Here is a 24,339-nt window from a genome sequence, read left to right as displayed (position 1 = left end):
CCTAGCTCCTTGCTTCTGTGTATTGTTTTCTCTTTCCCCCTTCGATTCCTACCTTCCAAATTGTGCATGCACTTTGTCCTCTCTATACAAACCGTTCTTTGAGCAATGCATGCTTAGAATAGCTCTCGAGAAACAAATGTGAGTAGGCGAGTTTGGATAAAATCTTGAGGATTTTTTTTTTAAATGAAAATAACACAAGTTGAACCCTTTGATTCTCATCCATCTCAGCTTCAGCTGTCCTATTAATAGTATTTTACATCTATTTTTCAGCTAAATATTACTTTTGCTTACAACGTTCTATCTGTGGTTTGGTTTCCCTGCAGAACTCCTCCTTTTCACCGCTCCCCCCTATCCAAGATTTCCCTTTTTCCTATTTGCAAGTAAATTCAGTCATAATGGCTTTGATCTGGTCACATACGAGTATGTGTTCAGTATTATAATGTTCAATATATATTTGATAGTTCGGGGTGTGTAATAATATGAATGACCACATTACTCAGTAGAATATTGGATTACTTGTTTCACTTGCTGCGACAGGCCAGACTTACGCCAGATAGCATTAGTAGCCACCTAAGATGCAATCCCTTTTGACCTCTAAGGAGAAAGTTAAGCTTTATTATGCTTTAGTGTTATGCCATTAAAAAAGCATTTGAAAAAATATATGTTAAGGATTTTTATCCAAACATTGCAGAAATTTGTATGGACATTTTAAAGAAAAGCTTTCCTGAAATAAACATTTCTGGCACACTTAGCCCTTTTAATATACACAATATTAATGATTCACGTGATATATGGAATATATATCTGATTAATTGATCCACAGTACATTTCATAAACTGATTTGTTTTCCCTGTATGCTCCCTGTAATGGATACAGTAGGTCTGAAAATAGATACCCTAATATTGATGCATATTAAAATAGTTTTAATATATAATTGATTAGAAGATTGAGAGAATAGTCGTACCTTGGATCTCAAATGCCTTGGCTCCCGAACAGATTGGCTCCTGAACGAACAAAACCCAGAAGTGAGTGTTCTGATTTTTGAATGATTTTTTGGAAGCCGAACATCCAGCACGGCTTCTGATTTGCTGCAGGACGCTCCTGCAGCAAATCAGAAGCGGTGCCTTGGTTTTCAAACGGTTCTGGGAGTCGAACGGACACCCGAAACACATTCTGTTTGAGAACTAAGGTAAAAACATGCTGATTCCCGGACCGTCCGTGGGCCGGATTTAGAAATCCAGCCCCCGGGCCTTAGTTTACCTACCCATGGCATCATGAATCTAGTTTAAAGTTGTATTACACATTATTGGGGTGGGGGAGTGAGTTTATAGTTAGTTATAATGACATTTAATACCTATACTATTGATGCCATAGCTGAGCTGCACTTGCCTTTCCTCTGCACTTACCAGGCACAACCCCCCACCCTTTTTGTTGTTGAGTTTCCCCCACCAAACCCCCCTATTTAAAGCGGAATCGGAGCAAATGTAACGTTATAATGGTGGGAAACCCTTTTGCCTGTCCCAGAATCCCCCTTGTATAGTGCTATGTGCCAGTTACTACAGATAGCATTATCTATTTCTAGGTATGTTCATTTCCTGTATGATAGTGTCAGGCTTGTATAGTGTGAGCTTCAATTAAAATGCAACACCACAGAGGACTGCAGATTTGCCCTTATACAAATGAGCAATGAGGCCAAAACTTGTTATAGCTCAAGTATGTGCACATAACTATTGGCGTCTGTTTGGCTTTTTCAAAAAGAAATAACAGAGAGAGGTTGTTTTGCATCCAGGCAGCTTTTGAAGTTATTTCTGCTGTGTTAATGAACCTCTGGGACAACGGAAAGCTTATAGGTATTTAACAATGGAGTGTCTGATCATATGTGACTACTAGGCACTGCGTTGTTCCTTCCTATGAATTCTCCAGTTGTGTCGGTTCTTGAGTAAGCTTACTCTAGTAAATGGATACTTTTAATTTATTGGGCAACAGCAGTTTATCTTCCTGGGTTGACACATTTAGCTAGTTCGTTCCTGTGAGAAATCATCCCAGGAAAACTGCAGCCTTTCAAATCATTGTCTCCTCCGATAGCAGAAAATCTCTTTCCTCCTCCTTTTCACTGCAATGGGACAGAGAGTATGTAATATTCAGCATAGCTTGTTAGCAAGTGTGCAGTGCTCCAATATAGCTCTCACAGTGACATTCTAAAGAGTTGCAATACAGTACCATAAGCATCATTGAACTGGCAGGAAAAATAATAGGGTGAGCCAAGAGCATTGTTTCAAGATGATCTTGCAGCATCAGTTTGCCTTGGTATGAACAAAATCTTCTTCCTTAAGATCTTGCTGTGGTGCCACTGTGGCCTCAGCAGGTATGTTCTCCCCAGCTATAAGTGGAATGCAATAGTGCTGCTGAGCTTACAGGAAAGTAAACACGGCGAGGCCACAGCTTATAAAGCATGGTTGTAAGGGACTTCGCAGCCTAGGTTTTAGGGGTTATTTTTATTTCTAAAAACTAAACAAGAAAGTAGCGGGGGGTGGAGAGAGTAATGCATATCCATATATATGTATTACTTTTTTTTTTCAGTGAAGAGCCTGACTTTCTTTGACCTTTAATCATAAGGTTTACTAGGCAATGACCTATTTAAAACATCTGTTATGAAACATGTAGTTTCATGGGGCACTGAACTTTGTCCTAACGAAATTGAATCTCATTTTAACTGCAGTATTGTGTAACTCATGCACACACCTTTCAGTAGTGTTTGTGTGTCTGTGTGTTTTAAGCAGCCTTGGCTTCCTTAAGCTGTAATTGGTAAACAGCAAACTAAAAAGACAACTCCGACTTGTGCTTTTATTTTAGAGTCCCGTGCATCCACTCATAAGGAACTTTCTAGGTGGTGCAATACGGGCACACTTGCAGCATGCATACCTTCCCTGAAGCTAGCTAGTGCTTCTGTTGTAAGTTCACTGCATTTTTCCAGCCCTGAAATTGCAATTTTATTACTTAGGAAATGCAGATACATTGCTTCATAACTTTCTTTCTAAGAAGGCTAGTGACTCAGGGTTGACTGGATTGGCAACCCCTGTTTTAAAGTCTGCAGTTTTTTAAAACAATAAAAAGTAATTGAAGTAATTTAAAAAACCAGTATTTTAGACAACAGGATCCCCCCCCCACTTCCCTACAGATGGGTATCCAGGTCCCCCTCAATTATTTTTTAAAACTATTCTAAGGCAGGCTAGCTTTGGTTCCTTTATTAGGAAACATTTGTTATCTTTCTACTAATGAGAATTTCCCAATAAGCCAATGAGTAAGCAAGAATTGGGGAATATTTGTGATTACTTATGAATGCTAATAGCAGGCACCTAGAAAACCTGCCCACCCCTGCAAATCACAATATGCAAATATGACACGGTGTTCTATACAGGAAGATAGTTATTGATTTGTGTAGTTCTGGTGAAAGCAGGTATATTTGCCACACTTTGCAGGTGAAGTACAAGGTATGGTTAAATGAATGTTCCCTCTTCCCTAGAAAGAGAAAGAGGGAAAGTCCTTAAAGAACTGAACTGCTTGTCTCTAAGCCACTGGACCCAATTCAAGATTTCAGTTGTACTAACATACAAAGCTATAAACAGCATGGGGCCTGCGTACTTGACAGATCTTCTCCCACTGAGATCAGCTGGGGAGGCCTTGTTTGTGGTGCCGCCATTGGAGGTGGTTCATGCCTTAAATAATGCAGGACCTTACATCGAAAATGCAGTCACACACAGAGGGGCGCAAAGAGGTTTCTTTGAAACACACAAAGCAGAGTGATGGGGGGTTTCCAATCTGTCATTAGTACTGTTATAGCCATTATTCAGTAAGGTCAAGCTTGTAAATAGCTGCTCACTTGGCTGCTTGTGGTAAAAAAAAAAAAAATAGCATCCAGGTGGCCAGATGGATAAGGGTTTGTAAAGTGGAGGAAGTGTGCAATGGACAGCAGTGGTATGTGGGGGCAACTGGACTAGTGCCTGTGACACATGTTCAGCCATATTTCAGGCAATGGCAGTGGATGCATTTGCAGGGAACTTTGCATGTATCTTTCTCATCCTTATTTATTTGGCTAAGAGGGTTTCAGTGTTGTCTAATCCTAAAGTGGCTTAATTTAAGTCTTGGGAGTTGGTGATTTCATCCCCCCATCCCCTCAAAAATTCCCAAGCTCATGAAAAGGGAAGGAGAGCATAGCACAAGTTCATTTCTAACTTTTGGTGTGCCCTCCAGTTTTCGTATCAAAGCGCATCTCCAGCTATCTATCCAGACAGAACCCAATAAGCTGTATGTTTGGAGTCGTTATGCATGATCTTCCTCTGTAAAAGAAAGTTTCGTGACTCATGTTTCACCCACTGTGGTCAGTAGAACTGACCTTTAGCCCATTGTGCCAGATGGTGGGGGTATGGGAGGAGTCTTCTATGTTGTGGCACTCATGAAGTGGAACTTCCTGACCTGGGAGAATCCATCTAGCTTTTTTATTGCCTTTTACCACCAGCTGAAAATCTACCTTTAGCCCAATTTTTGCTTCCATCTCCTGTCTCCGGGGTGTGGCTTTTCAGGTGCTTTTCAGGTGCAGAGGTAGGATGGAAGTTGGAAGCATAAATATTGTTGTCTAAGTGGCTCAGGGTATTGTATTGCTACAGCATAATGAGCAGTGAGGAAGAGATTCCTGCAAGGTCCTGCTGTATTTACTCGGATGTAATGCACACACCCATTTTTATTTTTATTTTTGCCAAATTACACCACAAAAACTAGGGTGCACATTAACATTCGAAGGTGCATTACATTTGAGTAAATACTTGAATTCACTGAGTCAATGAAAGTCCACTGTCTGGCGAGTTAAAACGGCTCTCAAGATGGCGCCGGCGCGTCAGTGGCAGACTGAGCACACTGTCCTCCCCTAGCCCCCTTGAGGTCTCCTTTGCTCTCAGCAGCTGGCCGCGACAGCTTGGGCAGCTGTTGTGTGACTTGAGTCCCCCAAGAGCGGGCGAGGGAGACTGGCTGGCAAGCAGCCACAGGCGGAGTCGCCCTCCCCACCTGTGTGTCTGGGGGCGGGCGTGGCCACCATGGAGAAACTGGTGAAGACCTTTTGAGTCCCTCCGCTCTTTCCAGCAGCAACTGGGCCCCGCTGTCTTGGCGGCAGCTGCAGCATCCACCTCACGCACCATGAGCTGTGAAGGGAGGCTGGAGCGGTTGACGAGCGTGGAATGAAAGTGGCTGCAGTGCCAGGGGAGGGTCTCTGGTGGGAGCGGTGAAAGCTGAAGCGTGCTTTACTTTTCAGTGTACTCTACTTATTCAAATGTTATGTGCACCTTTTTTGGGTTAAATTACTTTGCAAAAATTAGGGTGCGCATTAGATTCGATGGCGCATTAGACTCGAGTAAATGCAATATATCATGTTCATAGTTAATAGCTAAACTAGTTGCCTTACAAGGTCTCTTTCAACTCATGCGACGATCTGTTCAATAAAAGGACATTAAGGTTGGGTTTTGGTGGAGAACAGTGCATAACGGAGAGAAATTATAGTACCTCCATTTAAAAGTGGTAGTAAATACAGTGCTCTGACATGGCGACCTTTTGGATCAGTATTTTTTCACATTGATAAGATCCTGGTCTTGCATTGTAGACAGAGCTGCACAGTTTTTCATGGGTAGCAGAAGGATATTTTTAGAGTCCTTCTATTAAAAGGTTCTAATATATAGTTGCAGGAATAACCTGCATTGCTGCTGTTACATCATGTGCTCTATTAGAATGTGCCAGTGGATGAACTGATGTTATGACAACAAGAAACCAACATACAAGAGCTAGTCTGGCTTCTTTCTAGGTAACAAGCCTAGTACAAGGAATGGCATGGATGGCTTTTTAACCCATCCACTTATAGAGCAAAATTAATGAAATGGGACAGGATCAGAGCCATGTAGAATTGCTTGAAGTGGATCAGAGCCTTTTTTATTTTTTCATTGCCCATCTGTTGCATGTAGTGATTTAGTCCAGGAATATCAAATACGTGTGTGGGTGTGTGGGTGTGTTAGTTCGTGTTCCTTTATGGCCCCCTTACACAGAGAATTTGTAGTGCTACAACACAATCCTGGATTTGCATGAAATCAGGGTAGGGGAGCAAAAGTGAAGTCAGAGGTCTGAGTAAAGTTGATGTATGATAAAAGTGCTATGGATTATTTGAGGGTTCTACATCCTTTATCTCCTTCATGTTACATAGCTGAGAAATGGAAGAGGGAGAAGTTTGAGTACAGCAAGAAGGGAGGAACATTGAAATGGGGGAGATTGTAAGGGCACCCTTGCCACTAAAGGTTTGCAGGAAGTGGGAGACGAAGTTGTCCCATTTGAAATGGCTTTGGGCTTGATATCGCTGTCCCACAGTATGTTGACTTACTGTGCTAGGGCCAATATGCCTGCCACTTCATGTGGGCTTTTTTGCTTTCTTTGCACCCTCTGCTGGTCATATTTATTTGTTTTTTCTGCAAAGCTTGTAGAATGGAACAGCAGCCAGTATTGATAGCAGAGCCATTTCTTGAGCTTGGGGAAGCTCTTACAGGAGCTGGGTTTTGAGAAGCATGCTCTCCTCCTACATCTCAGTGCTTATTGAACACCAGCAGAGTATGAGGCAGTGTGCAGTATATAGAAATAATGTGCTTGGTGTTTCCATACCAACTGTAGTAAACCTCTACAAAGATAAATGTAATACTTGGGGCCAGCCAGCTCACACAGAGATCTGTGGGCAGGAATACACTTCTGGGTAGCAGTAGCAGCTACTGACTCTTCACCATTTTCTACCGCCAGCGGGAGAGCCCCATTACAGCCCTCTTGAACACCTCCTCCAACATTGCTGGAACCTCACTCTCCCAGGCCTGTCTGACTTCAGCAGACTGGGCAAACATGGACGTTTCTGTGACGTACTCCTCCTTTCTTATCTGCTGAAGAACCCAGGCACTGATGAGGACAGTGAACAGCTGAGAAGGCTGGAACGGACTCTGGAGCTAGTTATATCAATTGCTGCTTCTGCAGCCTCTCAAAGGCCTTTGTATATGCAGGGGCTTGTTCATAAGCTCCCTGTGTTAACTAGCCCTTGGTCAAACTAAAATCCAGAAATTGCTGGCTTTGGGTAGTGAGCTAGCTGCTTAGCTTTGTAAAATCCCTATTTTGTGTTAGTCGAAGTTATTTCATTTTTCTTGGCAGTTCACTTGAGAAGTATTGTCAGTGTCTCAAATGCGAGTCTTTTCCTCCGATTTCCTTTTGAAGCCTTTATTGTTACCAGTAGTAACTCTCGGAAATCTGAAACGCTGCATTTTCTTTTCCTTTGCAACTTTGCACCGGTTCTTTTTAGCAATAAAGCAAATGTAAAAAGTGCAAAAGCTGACATGGATCAGTTAGTGCCATGCTCCTGCTTAATCCTCTCTTCTGCTGGTATGTGTTGTGGCTGCAGGAAGAGTAGAGGTGCTGCAAGTCAAGTTCAAGGTGTTAGTGATAATAACATATAATGCTCCAGACAGCTGAGGACCTTCTCCTGCAAGTTCCAGAGATCTTAGAAGCTCACTCTGCAGTAACTCAGAGCAGTTATTTTAGTGTGGCTGCCCATGTTCTGTAGAATAGCATTCCTATCGAGATATAGCAGGCACCCACTATTTTTACTTTCCAGAAACAATTGAAGGCATTTTTATTGCAACAGCCTTTCCCACTCTTTGCCATGATTTTCACAGAATCGTAGGGTTAGAAGGGATCCAAGAGTCATCTAGTCCAACCCCCCACAATGCAGAAATATCAGCTAAAGCATCATTTTGTATCGTTTCAGTTTTATTTTAAAAGATTTTTTCGGGCGGTTTTGTGTCTTTAATTGTTTTTATCACACATCGCTTTAAGACGGTTATATAGAAGGCAATTAATAAACGGATGATAATAATGTAAAGCCACAACTTTATAGAGGGCAGGGGACAATCCAAACTGCCTGTTTAAATTAGTGTGGAAGTGGAGTGTGTTCTCGGTGAAACATTCCCTGCTCAAACTACAATTAACGTTGCTCATTTCTCAGTTATTTGCTGATAGCCCACTAATCTAAAAGTTAGTATTGATTGTGGGTCCTGGTTTTGCTTTCTCAGTTAAGAAGTTCAAGCAGTGTGGACTTGGATTCTTTTTCCATCCCACGTGGAAAGTTAATAACCCTATTAAAAAGATAGTGTAAGTAGGGTGTAGTTTAGGTTAGTTATAAGGTAACATCAAGCAAAGCCAAGTTCTCATGGATCAAACATTTTGCTGTGAACCTCAAACTTACAGCTCTCATTCTCAGTCAATTAAATGAATCATTCCCCAGTAGAGTGTTCTGGTCAAAGTAAAACTGTTGCTACAGTGCATGGGATTTCCTAGTCTTCCTCCTTATTCCTTCCCTTTCTTTTATTTGCCACTTGTGGGTAGAAACGGCTCAAGGTAGAACATTGCAGCACTTTTCCCATGCCATGCATAATTTTATGAACTTCTACCATGTCACCTCTTACTCGCCTTTTCTCTAAAGTAGAAAGTCCCAAAGATGGCAAATTTTCTCCATAGGGGTCTTGTGTCATCCACTCAGTCATTTTGGTTGCCCTTTTCTGAGCCTTTTCCATCTCTAATGAGGCAACCAGAACTGTGCACAGTATTCCAAATGTGATTGCCGTGTAGATTTATATAATGGCATTATGATACCTGCAGTATAATTTTCAATTCCTTTCCTAATGATCCCTATTATGGAATTTGTCTTTTTCACAGCTGGGTCAACAGCTTCATCAAACTATCTTCTTTGACTCCCAGTTCTCATTCTTGGTCCATCACCATAAATACAGGCCCCATAAATGTATATATAGGTAAAATGGAGAATTTTTGCCCCAACATGCATCGCTTTCTTACATTGAATTGCATTTTTCATTTTATTGCCCATTCACTCAGTTTGGAGAGGTCCTCTTGGAGCTCTTCGCAGTCCTTTGGTTTTAATAACCCTGAACTATTTAGTATCATCAGCAAATCTGTCCACCTCACTGCTCACTTGTAGTAGTAGTAGTAATAATAATAATAATAATTTATGTATACCCCACCCATCTGGCTGGATTTCTCCAGCCACTCTGGGCGGCTGCCAACTGAATATTAAAAACACAACAGCATTAAACATTAAAAACTTCCCTACACAGGGCTGCCTTCATATGTCAAGTTGAAAAGCATAGGTCCCAATACCAATCCTTGGGAGACTCCACCATTTGGGAAAATGTCCATTTATTCCCACTCTTTGTTTCTGCAACTTAAACAATTTGTGATCCACAAGACCTGCCCTCTTACTCCTTGACGGCTAAGCTTACTTAGGAGCTTTTCGTGAGATACTTTGACTAAAGCTTTTTGATAGTTCAACTGCACGTTCAAGTAGGCACTTAGTAGTGTTAAAACAGATACAACACTAAAGCGAGGTTAAAGATCAGCAAAAGTATGTTTTCCCTGGGCCATCCGGAGAATATAACAGTTTCTAAATAGAGGACTGCTGTTGTTGCAGAGATAAAAAATTCAGTTTCTCAAATCCTTTGCTAAGTTGGTTATGGGCTGTGAGATGTTCGAAACATCATGCAACTGTGCTGTGTTTTTCTTCAGCTCATTTCCAGAGATCTCTCTTGTATTTGGAACCTGAAAATCCAGTACATCTGTATTCACCAACTCACATGGATTCCAAAACAAGTCAACACAAGTGATTCGTACTAAGCTCTTTAGAAATCTCTTAAGTAGTTTGACAGTTTCCAAAATACTTTTTGTGTAAGATCTCCCAAGGTCTCTCCTTTGTGTAGTTCTCCCAAGTGATTGGTCAAGCCCAGTTATTTAATGTTCTGTTCTATATTTGGACAATGTATAACCCATAAATACTGAAAAGATTAGCTACTCATTAACTTTTGGTGAGCTCAAAATTATATTTGGTCCTGAGACAAAAGTTGGTTCTTTACTTCATTTGAACACATAACAAAAGTTTATCTGAATGAGAAGAAAGGGCTAGTCAGGCTTAGCTCGCTCAGTCATGCAGAGTTACAGCATAATGCAAAACCTGAACCTAAATGAAAATTCTTTTGAATGTTAACATTGACATTTCAAAAGGTTGAAAAGGTATATTTGATGCATTCTAAGAAATTGGATTTGTGGCATCAGCCTTGCACATGAGTCTGATGTAGCTACCCAAACCTCAGTGTCAGAGAATGTTCTGTACATTCTGAAGATGAACTGAAAATGCTCAGAAGACATTTTTTCTGATTAAAATTTCTCGCACTTCTCTCTTTCTCCCCTACACACACACACACACGGCCACTTTGCAAGATTTTTAATAAATGGTTCTCCACCTTTGGGGGGTGGGGTAGGGTGCAAAATGGTGACCAGGCTTCTGTTGCCGCTTGCAGCAACAGCAAAAAAACACAGATCCTTGCGGGGAGGAAGGGGGAGAAAGAAGCACTGTTAATGCTAATGATGAGCACACTCCCAAGAGACAGTTGGAAAATTTCTCTCTCCCTGGAGAAATTTGGTGGAATGATCTCCCCAATTTTCCCGCCCCAAATAGGATGGAGAATGTTGAAAGGCCATTAATGCACAGTTCTAGGTCTTACGACATTCTGTGACACTGAAGAGAATGAGGCATACTGTGATCATTTGGGGCTGAGCTCTGTCCGCCACCCTGAATGAGTGGCACTTCTGTGACATCTTCATTCCTGTGACCTCCAGCAACATTGCACTATCCCAACTACAGTCGTACCTTGGTTTTCAAACAGAATGCATTCTGGAAGTCCGTTCGGCTTCCAAGGCAAAGTTCGCAAACCGGAACACCTACTTCCGGGTTTGCAACGTTTGAGTTCCAAGTTGTTCATGAACTAAGCAGTTCAAACACCAAGGTATGACTGTATATATCAGTTTATAAGCAAGTCAAGTACACCATTCTTCTGTATTATTATTTTTTTTAAATGAAATTCTTCTATTGGGTTTCAATACAGCAAATTATTTGAATAAGGACAGAAAGGCTTTCCTTAAAGCAAGTTTTAGCCATTCTTAGAGAAAAAATATTTCTGCATCTTTTATAAAAATGTTAGCAACTACACATAGTAGTCTATACTTTACATAAGCATTCAGTGTACTGGGTGAAGCACACTTCTACATTGGCGGAAATACGAATGTTCATTCTTTGCTTTCCGAGACATTTGAATGTATTTTAATCCTTTTTGTAATGTGTAGCAGGCTCTGTGTGCTGAACCTAATTAAGTGAAGATTGAGGATATCCGTTAATGCAGCAGCATGTTTGTAGTCAGAAAGCTTCTTAGGACTTCTGCTGTTTTATTTGGTTGCTTGTTCATTAAGTAAAAGCGTGTTGCCTTTTTTTGTTTGCCTCTGGGGGGGCCTTGTCCCTGCTGACTTGTTGCTCTCTTTATGTTTGCTTCCAGGAGTTCTATGAACATACAAAAACACTTTGGCAAGATGAAGGTGTGAAAGCCTGCTACGAGAGATCTAATGAATATCAGTTGATCGATTGTGCACAGTAGTAAGTACAAACTTCTCTTACAATTTTATTGCAATCTCTTGTAGAAGAAAAGGAAACGTTTCTTGTTTTTAATCATGCGCTTAAAGTACAGTGGTACCTTGCAAGACGAATGCCTTGCAAGACAAAAAACTCGCAAGACGAAAGAGTTTTTTGAGTTGATTCGCAAGACGAATTTCCCTATGGGCTTGCTTCGCAAGACGAAAACGTCTTGCGCCTTTTTCTTAAAACCGTCAATGCATTCCTATGGCAAACCGTGCTTCACAAGACGAAAAAACTTGCAGAACGAATTAATTTCGTCTTGCAAGGCACCACTGTATAAGCATAACTTCATTGTGAATTGATGGATATGATTTGAAAAAAATATCAAAATCTGGGCTGGGACCTCTGTGGTGATGGTGATAATGATGGTGGTGATGAAGAAGAAGAATAAAGCAGCTCAAGGAGGAAACACATACACATTATTATATTTTTTTTAAAAAGCATTCTAAGACAGGTAAAAACATCTAAAACAATTAATTGTTAAGAACGTTATTTTATTCAGTGATTTCAGGGTTGCCAGGAACAGTAAACTTCAGGCAAATGTCACATAGTGGGCTTGATAAATAGCCTTCTTTCCCCTTCTGTCCTGTAACATTCTGTTTACTGGTGTGTAGCGTGTCCTTGGAGAGAACACCAGCAACATTGCATGTGGAAAAGCTGTATTTGCAAATGGATTTATTTTGTCTTAGCCTGTAAGAAAGAAGTTTAAAAAGTGTTCATTTTACGTTTTCGGCCAGTTTATAGACAGCTGCTGCTGCAAAATATTTTTTTGAGATACTTCTTAGGCCATTCAGAGGTTTGCTGGCATGGAGCTCCTTCAATATTGGATAATACTTGCCCACAAGAAAGTGGTGAAGAAACTAGTTTCTAAAGTAACTTGCAGTCTTTGCAGGAAGGTTTTTTGTTTCATTTTTTACCTTTTTCTTTTATTTATCTTGGAAACAAGAGGCATGGGACTAAGGGTGATCTTCTTGTGAGTTGGTTGTGGATCAGAATAGGACTGCTTGCTGGACTGAAAGTGTTTAAAGTAGAACATGCCTTCCGTTCAAAGTTTATATAAAAAAATTCCCTGCTAGGGCAAAAATGTTTTTTTTTTATTTTCATGTTACATGGAGCTATACTTTCTGCTCACCATTGTCCTGTACAGTTTCAGTGGTTAGTTACTTTTTCCCTCTGGCATCATGAGAACCAGAAGCCTAAGGAAGATTGCAGAAAAGGTGTTTCCTTGACCCCCTTCTCTGCAACTCCCCTGAAAACCTGGAAGGTTGCTCAAAATTGAGCAGAGACACTTTGTGCAAGCAGAGTAGGTTCCCACTCCTTTGGCAGACCCCTGTGCCCCATTCTGTGCTGTCAAGGATGCTTTTTGGACTCTCTGGAGTAGCTTTTTGGGCCATGTGAAGGATTGTGGGAGGGAGGGAACTGGAAAGTCGTCATCCATGAGTTTTGTTCTTCGCACAGTTCTTAGACTCCAAGGGCACTAGATGGTTATTGGCATTTTGATTGGTTTGGTTTGTTTGGTTGTTTTATTTTATAGGTTTTAGTTAATTTATAATTGCCTTGGTGGTGTTCTTAGCAGTTGTATGGGTTGCTGTAATTTGGCATTTCTATGTTTTAAATGCATTATACATTTTTTTTTATTTGTAAGTTGCCCAGAGACTTAAAAAAAAAAGTGGTAAGAAGTGTAATATAAATCCAGTGTAATTTCATTTCATTTCAATTTAATTGAAAAGGTTAAGTTTTAACTTGCAAAGTATTGTATATTTGGCTACACTAGGCTGGGAGAGACCGTAGTTCAGTGATAGAACCCTTGCTTGCATGCAGAAGGTCTCTAGTTCAGTCCTTCCAAGTAAAAAGATGTGAGAGTGGATGATATGAAAGGCCTCTGCTTGAGAGCCATCACCAGCCTGAGAGGAGAGCATTGGGTTAAATAAATAAGTAGCTTGACCTGGCATTAGACTGTTTCCCATGTCCCACATACACTACTTTGGTAGTTTTCTATTACCAATCTGTATTCCTGCAGGACATCCTTTGATACACAGATCCCTTTCCCAGAGCTCTTATTTGCTCCGGGGTTTTGAGAATGCTAGAAACTGCAGAAGTCCTTCCAAGCAGTGGAAAATATATGTGCTCTTTCTTAACTCTATACTCCAGCACAAAGTGAGAGAGGACCTCACTTTTCTCACAAGGCTTCTGCATGTTTCATAGGGCCCAAGCAGCAGGAGGGGTTGATGGCTGCTGCTAAAGGCCAGTGTTTGTGAGCCACTGCCATTTTTTAAAGTATTTTGTTGTCACAATGGTAGAGAAAAAAAAGGTTAGCAGTGCATAAAAAATTCAGAGTTTCACTCTACAGTGGTACCTCTGGTTATGAACTTAATTCGTTCCAGAGGTCCGTTCTTAAGCTGAAACCGTTCTTATCCTGAGGCGTGCTTTCACTAATGGGGCCTCCTGCTGCTTGCGTGCCTCTGGCGCACGATTTCCGTTCACACCGTGGGGCAAAGTTTGCAACCAGGAGCAGCTACTTCCGGGTTAGCTGAATTCGTAACCAGAAGCGTTCGTAACCAGACGTACCACTGTACTTTTGCAAATTGTGGCACTGGGGGATAATATGGAATGCTACTTGGCAGAAGAGAGTGCAGTTACTGCTGCTTGACTCAGTGAGCTTTTGTTTTGAGGTGTACCCTCTGGTCTTGGGTATTCTAGATCTTGCTGCACTGGAAAGTGTGCTTGTGTGTATATTTTTGTAGGGGCATGGCTACAAGCTAGAGAGTTTGTTCAGGTGATGGTTCTTGTGTATTGTGAGGGCCACCTGCCATCTCCAGGTGTTTTGTTTTTTCAAAAGACTCTGGAGCGTCTCTACCAGTCATTCGATAATGTTGGGCTACATTACCAAATAGTCTGACTCAAGCAGCTTCTTATGGACCTAGGTCACAAATATGGCTGACATGCTGCGTGTCTGGGGAGGTCAATTAGATCCTCTTGTTCTTCCCATCCTGGCAGAAGATGGGGTTTATTCAGGAGCAGACAGAGGTGTCGAGAAGTAACGGTAGGTCGCCTTTCAGAGCCAATCCATTATAAAAGTAGATCTCCAGCATACACTGATGAATGAATACCAAGCAGCAGTTGCTGTGCAGGGATAACCTGATCTTTGCATTCCCTGCTCTTGGCAGTGGAGTTTTTGTTGCTCTCATTTGCACTCCTTTGGCCTGCCAAGATGACAGACCTAGTCCCTGACCCCCCATGACCTGTCATAACCCTTGTTCTTTCAGAGACTTTAAAAAGTGCATTAGACCTTGAGCCTCTGCATAAATAAGATGGGGAGTTGGGATTCACTTCCACCTCATCTTTCGATGTGCCTGGTAGCATACACCTAGATTAACTTGGGAATGTGGCCAGATGATAATTGTGTGTTCGGATTCTAAAATAATAGACCCGAGTTCCACAGGAGAACTTGAAATCCTTTGCATGTTTAACTTACAACCAAATCTGTAGTTATAGTGTTGATGTCGTGAGATCAATGTAATGCTTCAATCATAAATTCTAGCAAAGTATGTTGGAATACACATGCCTACTCTTTTTCTCCTTTGGCGATCACTCGCATAACACAGGGTTGTAGGTGTGATTATTCCAAAGTGCTTTGCTTGAATTCCTGAGTAAGTCACTGCATTGATCCCACAGCAAAGTCAGTAATAATCATGTCCTCAGATGATTTTGATAGCATTTTACACGGAGATAAAATAACAAAGTGTTGTATCTAAGAAGCTGGCTAATGAGCGCACTCAAACAAGTCTATGTAAGTGAAAAGAAGAACAATTTGATTAGTCAATAAATCATTGAGTCTAAAGTAAAGAGTTGAAAAAAGGGGTTCTTTCTAACATAAGTATCTGAATTTCCATTATGACTTCTCTTTCCTGCGCCTCTCACTGTATGTAAGTGTGAAGAGTTGTAACTCCTCCATAACCTATTGTAGTGAGCTAGAGTATTGGGAATGGGTAGCTGATTTCACATGTAGCCAAGAACCATAACTTTGACCATACCTTAGTCACGTGACTGCGTTGTCGTAAACATGTTTAACACTTTAGGAGGTGTTCCGCATGGCAATTTGCTGGCACTCTTCTCTCAGCAATGCACACACAAAGAGAGGCGAAAAATAACTCTCTTTTTTTAACATTTGACCTTTTGAAATCCCTTTTTTCCATGCAGAGGTAGGAAGTCCAAGACTTACAGTCTCAGTCTAATTTTAATTAAAGCCCTCACTTTGCCATAACGTACACTTTCAAATCTGCTACTGTGCAGAATAACCCTTGTTCATTTTTGGAAGCTGAGCTGACGGCTTGCATTCAGCTTTCCTGTGTTTCCTGCTAACTCATGCAGAAGTGTGCAGCTTGGAGGGAGGGGGAAATGGGTGATTTTCCTTCCCCTTAACTGGCTTACCAAACTGGTTACTTTCACTTTGGCTTTTAGAAGATGTGTGATCTTGACTGGGGAGGGAGATTCCTCGGCACAGCTGTCTAGGAGGGCTCTGGGAGTAGGGCGGGAAGCCACAGCACTACTTGTCTTTTAAATATCCTTTTAGGGAAGCATAAAGAAGAAGAATCTTTTTAGAAGAAGTCGCATTTGGAGCTTTTACTGTTATCGACACTACCCAGAATCAGAATAATGCACGGCTTTATAGAAGTTGTAACATTATCCATATCCAGTCTAAAGTGGCATAAAACTGGTTTTGTATTCTCTGGGGAGCTGTCCATATAAAAGGGGACTGAGATTGAGGGCCTCATATAAAAGGAGGGGAGATAAAGGGAAAGAGTACTTCTGCTGACAAGATGTCCTAATGTAATATACTTATTAAAATGTGTCATGAGAGTAGCATCAAACTTTTGTGATTGTAGTGGTGCAGGCTTGGGTTTAGGGCTATGCAGAGGACAAAGCACATGACAGTTCAATAACAGAGTCCTGTGGTGTCCAAGTGTAATGCTGAAATGTGCATATCCTGGCCTTTCGAGACCCTGAGACCTGGCAAAGGATCCCCATTCTCAAACCTCAAGAACACAACAAAGCACTCAATCACTGAAAGCTAGTGTTTTATTCCGATGGTGTTCCATGGCTGATTTAGTTCATGTCCCTGTGTCTCTCAAATGTCCCTACATTAACACATTCAAAAACTAGTTTCTTCCCTGTCCAATAAGACAGCTCTCCTTTTTTGGGAGGCTGCATTGCGGGAGGAGTTCCGGGACCTCACAGTGACCCGGCAGTGGGCGGAGGAATGCTGCCCACGTCATTAGGACACCCAGTCGCATAACGCCCCCCCCCCGGCTGACCAATCGGGTTAGCCGGGGGCGTGGCCACTTGCCCTTTAAACCACGCCGCGGGCAGCCTCCATTCGTTTCCTTCAGCGGATCTCCCAGCCCACTCACCCTCTTTCTTGCATTGCTTGGTTGTTGGGGCTGGGTAGGAATTTTTCCACTTGGCAAATTGGCACCAGCCATTTGGTTTTCACCTACCTAGTAGCAATCGCCACAACTTTAAAGTTAGGCATTGGGTAAGCCTTGTTATGGGAGGGGAGGCTGTTGCCTGCGCCACCCCGCCACACTAAGGGTATCCCGTTAAAGGGATCCGGGGGTGTGGTTCCTGTCTGAAGCCTGGGTGTGGGGTGGGGCCAGGCCATGACCCCATCGGTGACCCTGGGGGAGCTCTTAATTGATGTGTATCATAGGGCTCCCCCTATTGGTGGTTGACCCTTTCTAGACTTCCTGCAGACAGGCAGGAGTCAGGATATAGTCTTGCTTTACCCAATTGCCTAAGCCAAACGGCTCACATCTGTAACCAATAAGGTTGTGGCCTAATTTATCCCGTTAACCCAACATATTCCTGTCTGTGTGTTTATTTCTGTGGGAACTGCGGGGCCCGGGGCTTCGCCACGCAAGATTTCTCATCATTTTCCTGGTGATTCTACTTGTTGCCCTCGTTGTTTTTAGTGCAAAGGTTTTCTATGCATGTCTCCCAGTTAACATTTCCTGCATTTCAACCTGGGTGGAAAAGGAAATAAGGCAAGGGAAGCCATTCGCAAGCTGTTTCACACCCCTCCGACTTCAGGAAGGGCTGGAAGTAGTGTGTGAGAGCTTATTCTCATGCTGTTTCCTGCAAGAATGCCTCAACGTGGTGTTGTTGGGTTTTTTTGCTTTCTGCCGTTTCAAGGGAGGAGCTGGTGGCTCAGGAGGCTGGTGGTGTTGGTAAAGAAACTGTACTGCTTGCCTTTTATTGCCAGCAGTCACAGTGGTAACCCAAGAAGTGGCTGAGTAGACACGGAACAACTCTATCAATCAAGAATTTGCAGAATACTTTGTTTTACACGGTAGCAGAAGCATTGGTAGGAGGGCTGGAGACAGAGGGGAGTGCGTATGTAGCAGCAGCAGCAGCTGATGAACAGCTAGATGGCAAAAGCAAATTGGGATTCTTTCAGTTTTCTGTTCAAATATTTTGTGTTTATGCATCTGTGAGTATGTGTGTGGCTCTAGGTGTGTATGAGTTTGTGGACCACAAACATCTAATCATCTGCTTGCACAGTCCGTTGTGTGAAACTTAGCAGTGCATTTAGAAAACTTGCAGTCAAGTTCTTTGCACAATAGATAGTTTTAACTAAACTTTAGGAAACTATCCTAAACTTTAATTTAGGGCTTTGGCACTACAACCAAGTACAATAGCGCCTCAGCTTATGTTACCCTCAGGTAATGTAAACTTTGGGTTGCAAAAGCGGCAAACCTGGAAGTGTTTCGCCGCACGTGCAGGTGCAGAAGTGGTCCCTCCAGTTACTGAAACCTCGGGATCTGACTGGAGCTCTGGAACGGATCCCGTCCACAACCAGAGATACCACTGTACATGGGTATTAACCACTTTTAACTGTCACCTCTGGACATCTTAAGTTACAATTCTACAAAAAAAAATTTTGATTCCCTCTTGTAAAGCTTAACTACACTCATCCTTTTTTACTTCAACTGAGATTCAGCATGCTAAGTCTTTGATTTTATGTTCAAACTTGTGCTTGAAACAGCACCTGATGGTAAGACTACTTTGCTGTTTAAATGTTTGTTAGGGTGTAAATATTTAGATTCTGCCTTTTACCTTGCATTCCTAGTTACTATGTTCAACTATGAGCATTTATGTTGGAATTTGTTGATCATATGTGCACATTGGTGTACTGGGCTGAATTTAAATCCTTTATCTCCAAGGTACGAGAGTTTCCTTAAAACGGCAGTCACTTGGCATGTGTAAAGTAAATAGTTGGAATATTGTGCGTAAAATGGCCACAAGTAGACTCCAGACATTCAAGTTAAACAAAATGTGATTGGACTAATTCATCTGCTCCCTCTCTGAATTCATTTATTCAGATCATTGATAAACATGAAATTAGCCTAAGTTGTAGGTTAAAAGAGTCCTAGGCAGTTGGGCTTTTTTCACCTTCACTTTCCCCCATGCTATCATAAATATATGAACAAAGTCATGCCCTCTCCTCTTAAGAACTGTACTTCTATAAAGAGGCTTGTGGACCTCATGTAAGTGACTGAGGCCTCAGATATCTGAAAGACCACCTTCTTCCCTACATACCTGAGCAGATGGGGTCCTTTTGGTAGTTCCACTTCCTTCAGAAGTTCCATCATATACAGATGGTATTATACACCTGTGTAATGATACATCTGCATTGCTTTAGTGAGAATTTACCAACTGCTTGTTAGAGAAGATGTAAGGCATGGGGAGAATATCTTTGGTGGCAATGCCCAGTTGTGTAAGACTTTTGGGCAAAAGATTTTCAAACTGTCTCTTCCACTGAGCAAAGGATTATTCCTCCAGACCCACTCCTTCCAGAAATAATTTAGAAATTAAGCCACATCTGAAACCTAGCTTTCAATAAGAAAAGCCTTTCTTCACGTGTGTATTGAAACAAATAGTGTTAAAATGTCTAAATAACACATCTAGAAAAAAGGCACTTTTCTTAAAAATCTTACAATTAAAAATACGTGATTTGACATTGGCCTCCTTACCAGAGGACCGAAAAGCAAATTAATGTATTTCTTTTTAAGTGGTGTGTGTGTTAAGGGGAAGCTGGGAAATTATAGGTGGTATAGTTTACTCTAACGCTGGTTAACAAACCAGGATATGACCCTGGAGCTCACATCCTCTGTCTGCTCATGGACAACAATTTACTGTTTTCTTTCCTAGTTTGAAGCAAACTATAGATTGTCAGTTCACACAAACCAGCAGACTGTTTTGCATTTACCCCATAAATCTGGTTCAAAACCGGATTTTTAGCCTTAGATTACAGAGCAAATACAAACAATACAGTGCAAACCTTCATTCATTCAAAAATACTTACATATTCCAATTTCAGAAAAATATTAAATTAGTTTATAACAAATACATATACACAATAAAAACCATAAACACAGATCACTGGCTGTTGCAGAATGTATTTTTTCTTGATTGTCTACATAAGCCTGGAGGCATGATAAAGTTTTCAGCAAACACTTTAAAGTTGATACTCAAGGCACTTGGCTGAATCTCTGTTGGAAGAGCATTCCACAGGACTAGGCCTGTGACACTGAAGTTTCAGTTTCTTCTTGATACCAGATTATACTTATTTATATGAACTATATTTATTATAAACTATATATTTATATAACACTATGGTTTGCCTCAAACTGTGAGGAATTGCCACCTCCAAGTGGGAGTATACTAGTCAAAGTAGCATTTAGCACTGGATTATGGTTTGATATTATACCTGAACCATCCTGTTATATTTGGACTTGCAGAACATCCCTCATTAGAGGCTGCTAAATTTCTAAACACAGTAGTGAAAGGCAGGAGGGACCAGTTGCCTAGGGAACAGACAAAGGCATTTCCTCATCCTTGTCCATTCAGAGGGAGGGCAATATGAGGGCTTTCTCCACCCTCAGTGATGTTGTTGTGTAGCCAAACCTGTTTCGCTATTTGCACAAATGTATTGTGATTGGCTGGAATTGCAACGTGGAAACAAAGGGGGCCTGGAGCAGTTCATGCAAACAACATAATTGAAAAATATTTGGAGTTTTGGGGGACATTTGAACCTGCTCTCCCACCCACCTTGACTTCACATAGTGCCATCAGTATTAGAAAAAAATGGTTTTCTAAAATAGAATGTGTTTTTTTAAAATTTGTTTTCAAAGGCAGCAAATAACATAGTAAATATGACAACACTATATTTAGAAATCTGCCGCTTACTCGGCACAGATTCTGAATACTTCGTAATAAAGCCTAGCCTGGTGCTGGGGTTTGCTATTTCTGATGCATGATGTTAGCAGGCTTTGCAGGCTGTTGTTAGCTTCTTGTCATTGCGTTGTGCAGGAAAGAGGCCTTGAACAGAAAAAGGAAAGGTATTAGAATAACACAGGCAACTTCCCAAAATACATTCGTAAAATACCTGGTTAAAACACAGAAATGGAAGGGTTCCATATTTGTAAAGGTGGCATGTAGTGGAGAATGCTTTCTTCTCGCAAAAGCCCTTGGCCCAGTAGTAGTTAGCAGTCTCATGCAATAGACACAGATGTGCTTCTGGTGCTTGCAACATAAAACTTCCCCAGATCTTGGGCAAAGTTTTGTTCTATAAGGAAACCACCAGGCAAGAGTTTTCTTAAATCTACATTTAGATTGTAGGGCTAATACAGTTCACTTCCAGTGCCGTTCATGAACTGCAACAATAAAGATTTGTTCTGATTTTGGTGCAAGTATTATTTGTATATGAATGTGGGACGTTCAGACCTTTGGAAGAGTCTGTAGGAAGCAGGGGGTAGACAAGTAAATTGTAATACTGACCAAAACCAAGAAAACCCTAATACTCCTTAACATACTCTAAAAATGATGTTTTCTCTTTAAAAAGCAAACAATTAGTAGAAAGGGAAATTTATTTATGTCTTTATTTATTTATTTTTAAAATGATGCTCTTTCGTCAATGTTCATCACTTTAAAAAATTGCCTAGCCATAGTTTGATAATTTGGAATGTCCCTCAAACTCCTTAGCCCCCTCCCATTTCCAGTCAGCAATTGCTGTGGTTTCCCTTGAAGTCTAAAACTGCTTAACCAATTACCAGAGAGTAGACCTGGAGTCTGAGCTTGATTTTTAGTCTCTCTCTCTCTCTTCAGAGTGGTGGTCAGTGGTCACTAAGATTACACCAGACCCGACATCATGCTAAACCATACTTATAACCTGAAAATGAGGAGGGGATTTACATGTTTGGTCTGAATTCACAAGATATCTGATTTGGGTCCATTGCTCTCTAAGAAGCGATTTTCTGTGGCAATTGTTTCAAGTATATGGTTAGAATACAGTCACTGGCCTAGATTTAAGAAATTCCAGTCAGCGAGAAATTGAAAATAATTATGGGTAAACTTGGAAGAGGAAAATTCCAGGAATACGTGACTTTGCTGAACTTGATCCCCCTTGTGGGGAATCTAAAAGTGTGTCAGCAGTACAGAGGTAAAGTACTCAAACCTCAGTCACCTTCCATGAAATACCAAATACAAATTAGCCTTGTTCGTGAGACTCTAGCAAGTTCTGTAACATACAAAGTTAACCAAATCTATGTATTTCGACTGGCTTATGTGAATTTAAAGGAATAGCCAGTGTTAAGCAGTTTGTACGCAGATAAATTGCTACCTGAAATCATAACAGCTGACATTTAAGAATTTGCATTTTTAATTGGGTTTTCAATATAACAGTAGCAATGAACAAACGGTGACTAGCAACAAATGTTGTGTTGTATCTCAAAGCCCTGTCAAGAAGGAAAAGAAATGGGCATGCACTCATTTTTCTTTCATCTTACCTTCTCTTGTAGCTTACATTTTTTAACTTTGTGGCATGCGTCCCCACCAATAATCCCTACCCTCCAGTACACTATAAGTTGCTAGGGACTTGGAACAACCAATCTTCTCCCTACACTTTCCTCCTCCCCCTGCAAATTTTGCTGAATTGCCCTGAAAACCAGTAAGAATGAGTCCTTGAAAGAGCACCCCCCGCTTTTTTTTAAGTTTATGAAATAATATGTCTGGATATCTAGGGAACCCCCTGTTTATGCAGGAGCCCCTACCTTGTCTGTGGGTGGCCCATTTTACACTCCCCCATCTGATAGATGCTGTGCCACTAAGTTGAGTATCAGTAGATACGACTATACAAGTAAGCAACAACAACACCATCATGCTAACCACAACGATGAGATGTCATTGCTTATTCATATCACTGTATCTCTTCTAGAACCTACTAAACATATTATGTCTTTGTTTGGTTTTTGAGCAGTTACATAATATTTTGCACAAGCGACTCTCAACTTCCCCGGGTTACATTCTGGGGACAGCACCTAAAGCCAAAATCGTGTATAATAATAAACACCCTGGGTTCAGTGGGTTGCCAAAGTCTTTTTTCCCGAATGCCCACACTCTTTCTATTTATTTTTTAAATACAGTGGTGCCTCGCAAGACGAAAAGAATCCGTTCCGCGAGTCTCTTCGTCTAGCGGTTTTTTTCGTCTTGCGAAGCAACCCTATTAGCGGCTATTAAAGGCTTAAGGGATTAGCGGATTAGCTGCTAAAAGGCTATTAGCGGCTTAGCGGCTTAGAAAAAGGGGGTGGGGAGCGGGGGGGAAATCGCAAGAATCGCAAGACGTTTTCGTCTTGCGAAGCAAGCCCATAGAGAAATTCGTCCTGCGAAGTGCATTGAAAAACGGAAAACCCTTTCATCTAGCGGGTTTTCCGTCTTGCGAGGCACTCATCTTGCGGGGCACCACTGTACCAAGCACATAAAACTGAATGTGCACAAGTGAGATGTGCATGGGTTGTGAATTACCTCATATCCCTGTTATGCCATGAGGATTTGCCATTGAAGGGCCAGAAGTATTGCTTAGTTCAAATAGTTCTGTGTACAAGGTACATCATATGCCTTCCCCAATCTAGTGCCCTCCAGAAGTTTTGTACTACAACTCCCATCATCCCTGACAATTGGCCATGCTGGTTTTGGCTCATGGGTACATTCCTCCAACACAGCCTTTCCCAACCTTGGGTTCCCAGGTGTTGTTGGACTACAACTCCCATCATCCATAGTCAGCAGTCCAGGATGATGGGAGTGGTAGTCCAACAACATCTGGGAACCCAAGGCGCTGGGAAAGGCTTCTCTAGCAGCGCTGCCTTAGAACAGCTGCCATGGGGCCAGTTTGCTAAGCAGTGTTGTTGCAGACTTGTGCAAAGTGCTTACCAGTCAGCTAGAAATACGACATTTTAAGCCATCTTTTAAAATGGATAACTAAATTATCAAAAGGTGATGTGATGTGGGAAGCTTTTGTTAAGGGGGGGGTCACTGGAGTATAAAACAGGTGTGTAAAATTCTATGTTGATACATTACAAAGAATAAGCTGCATGTGGCGGGGTGAGGGTGGGGAAGAGCAAGTTGCACATTTATGGGTTATGCTCAAGTCCCTGAAATAGGGTACAAGAAGCAGCTGTGAGCATTGAGTGCTTTATTTCCTGGAATGTGCATCTAGAAGGTGCTTGTCCCTGAATAGATTCTGTTTCTCTGGCTCATTGAAGTTATTTTATCCTCTGCAAAGGGTCCCCTGCCTTGAAAGTGCTCGTGTAAATGAGAAGCCGCAGAGCAACAATCCGGCAAAGTGTTTTTTGTTGTTTTTTTTTAAGCAAGGCTGCTGTAGTTGGTGGGGGTGAGGTGGGCAGGGGGAA

General features: G+C 41.5%; 1 protein-coding gene across 1 annotated transcript in view; it reads left to right on the top strand.

The window, feature by feature from the left end:
- The window catches only part of GNAS (GNAS complex locus), a 166,487-nt gene that overhangs the window by 117,477 nt on the left and 24,671 nt on the right, over positions 1-24,339 (top strand). Inside the window, exon 4 of the mRNA XM_083446636.1 lies at positions 11,457-11,554. Coding sequence (XP_083302762.1) covers positions 11,457-11,554 — 98 coding nt within the window. The remainder of the gene's footprint in view (positions 1-11,456; positions 11,555-24,339) is intronic.

Source organism: Podarcis tiliguerta (assembly GCF_965153285.1).
Source record: "Podarcis tiliguerta genome assembly, chromosome: 6".
Taxonomy (NCBI): Eukaryota; Metazoa; Chordata; class Lepidosauria; order Squamata; family Lacertidae; genus Podarcis; species Podarcis tiliguerta.
This window is presented reverse-complemented; position numbering and strand designations above follow the sequence as displayed.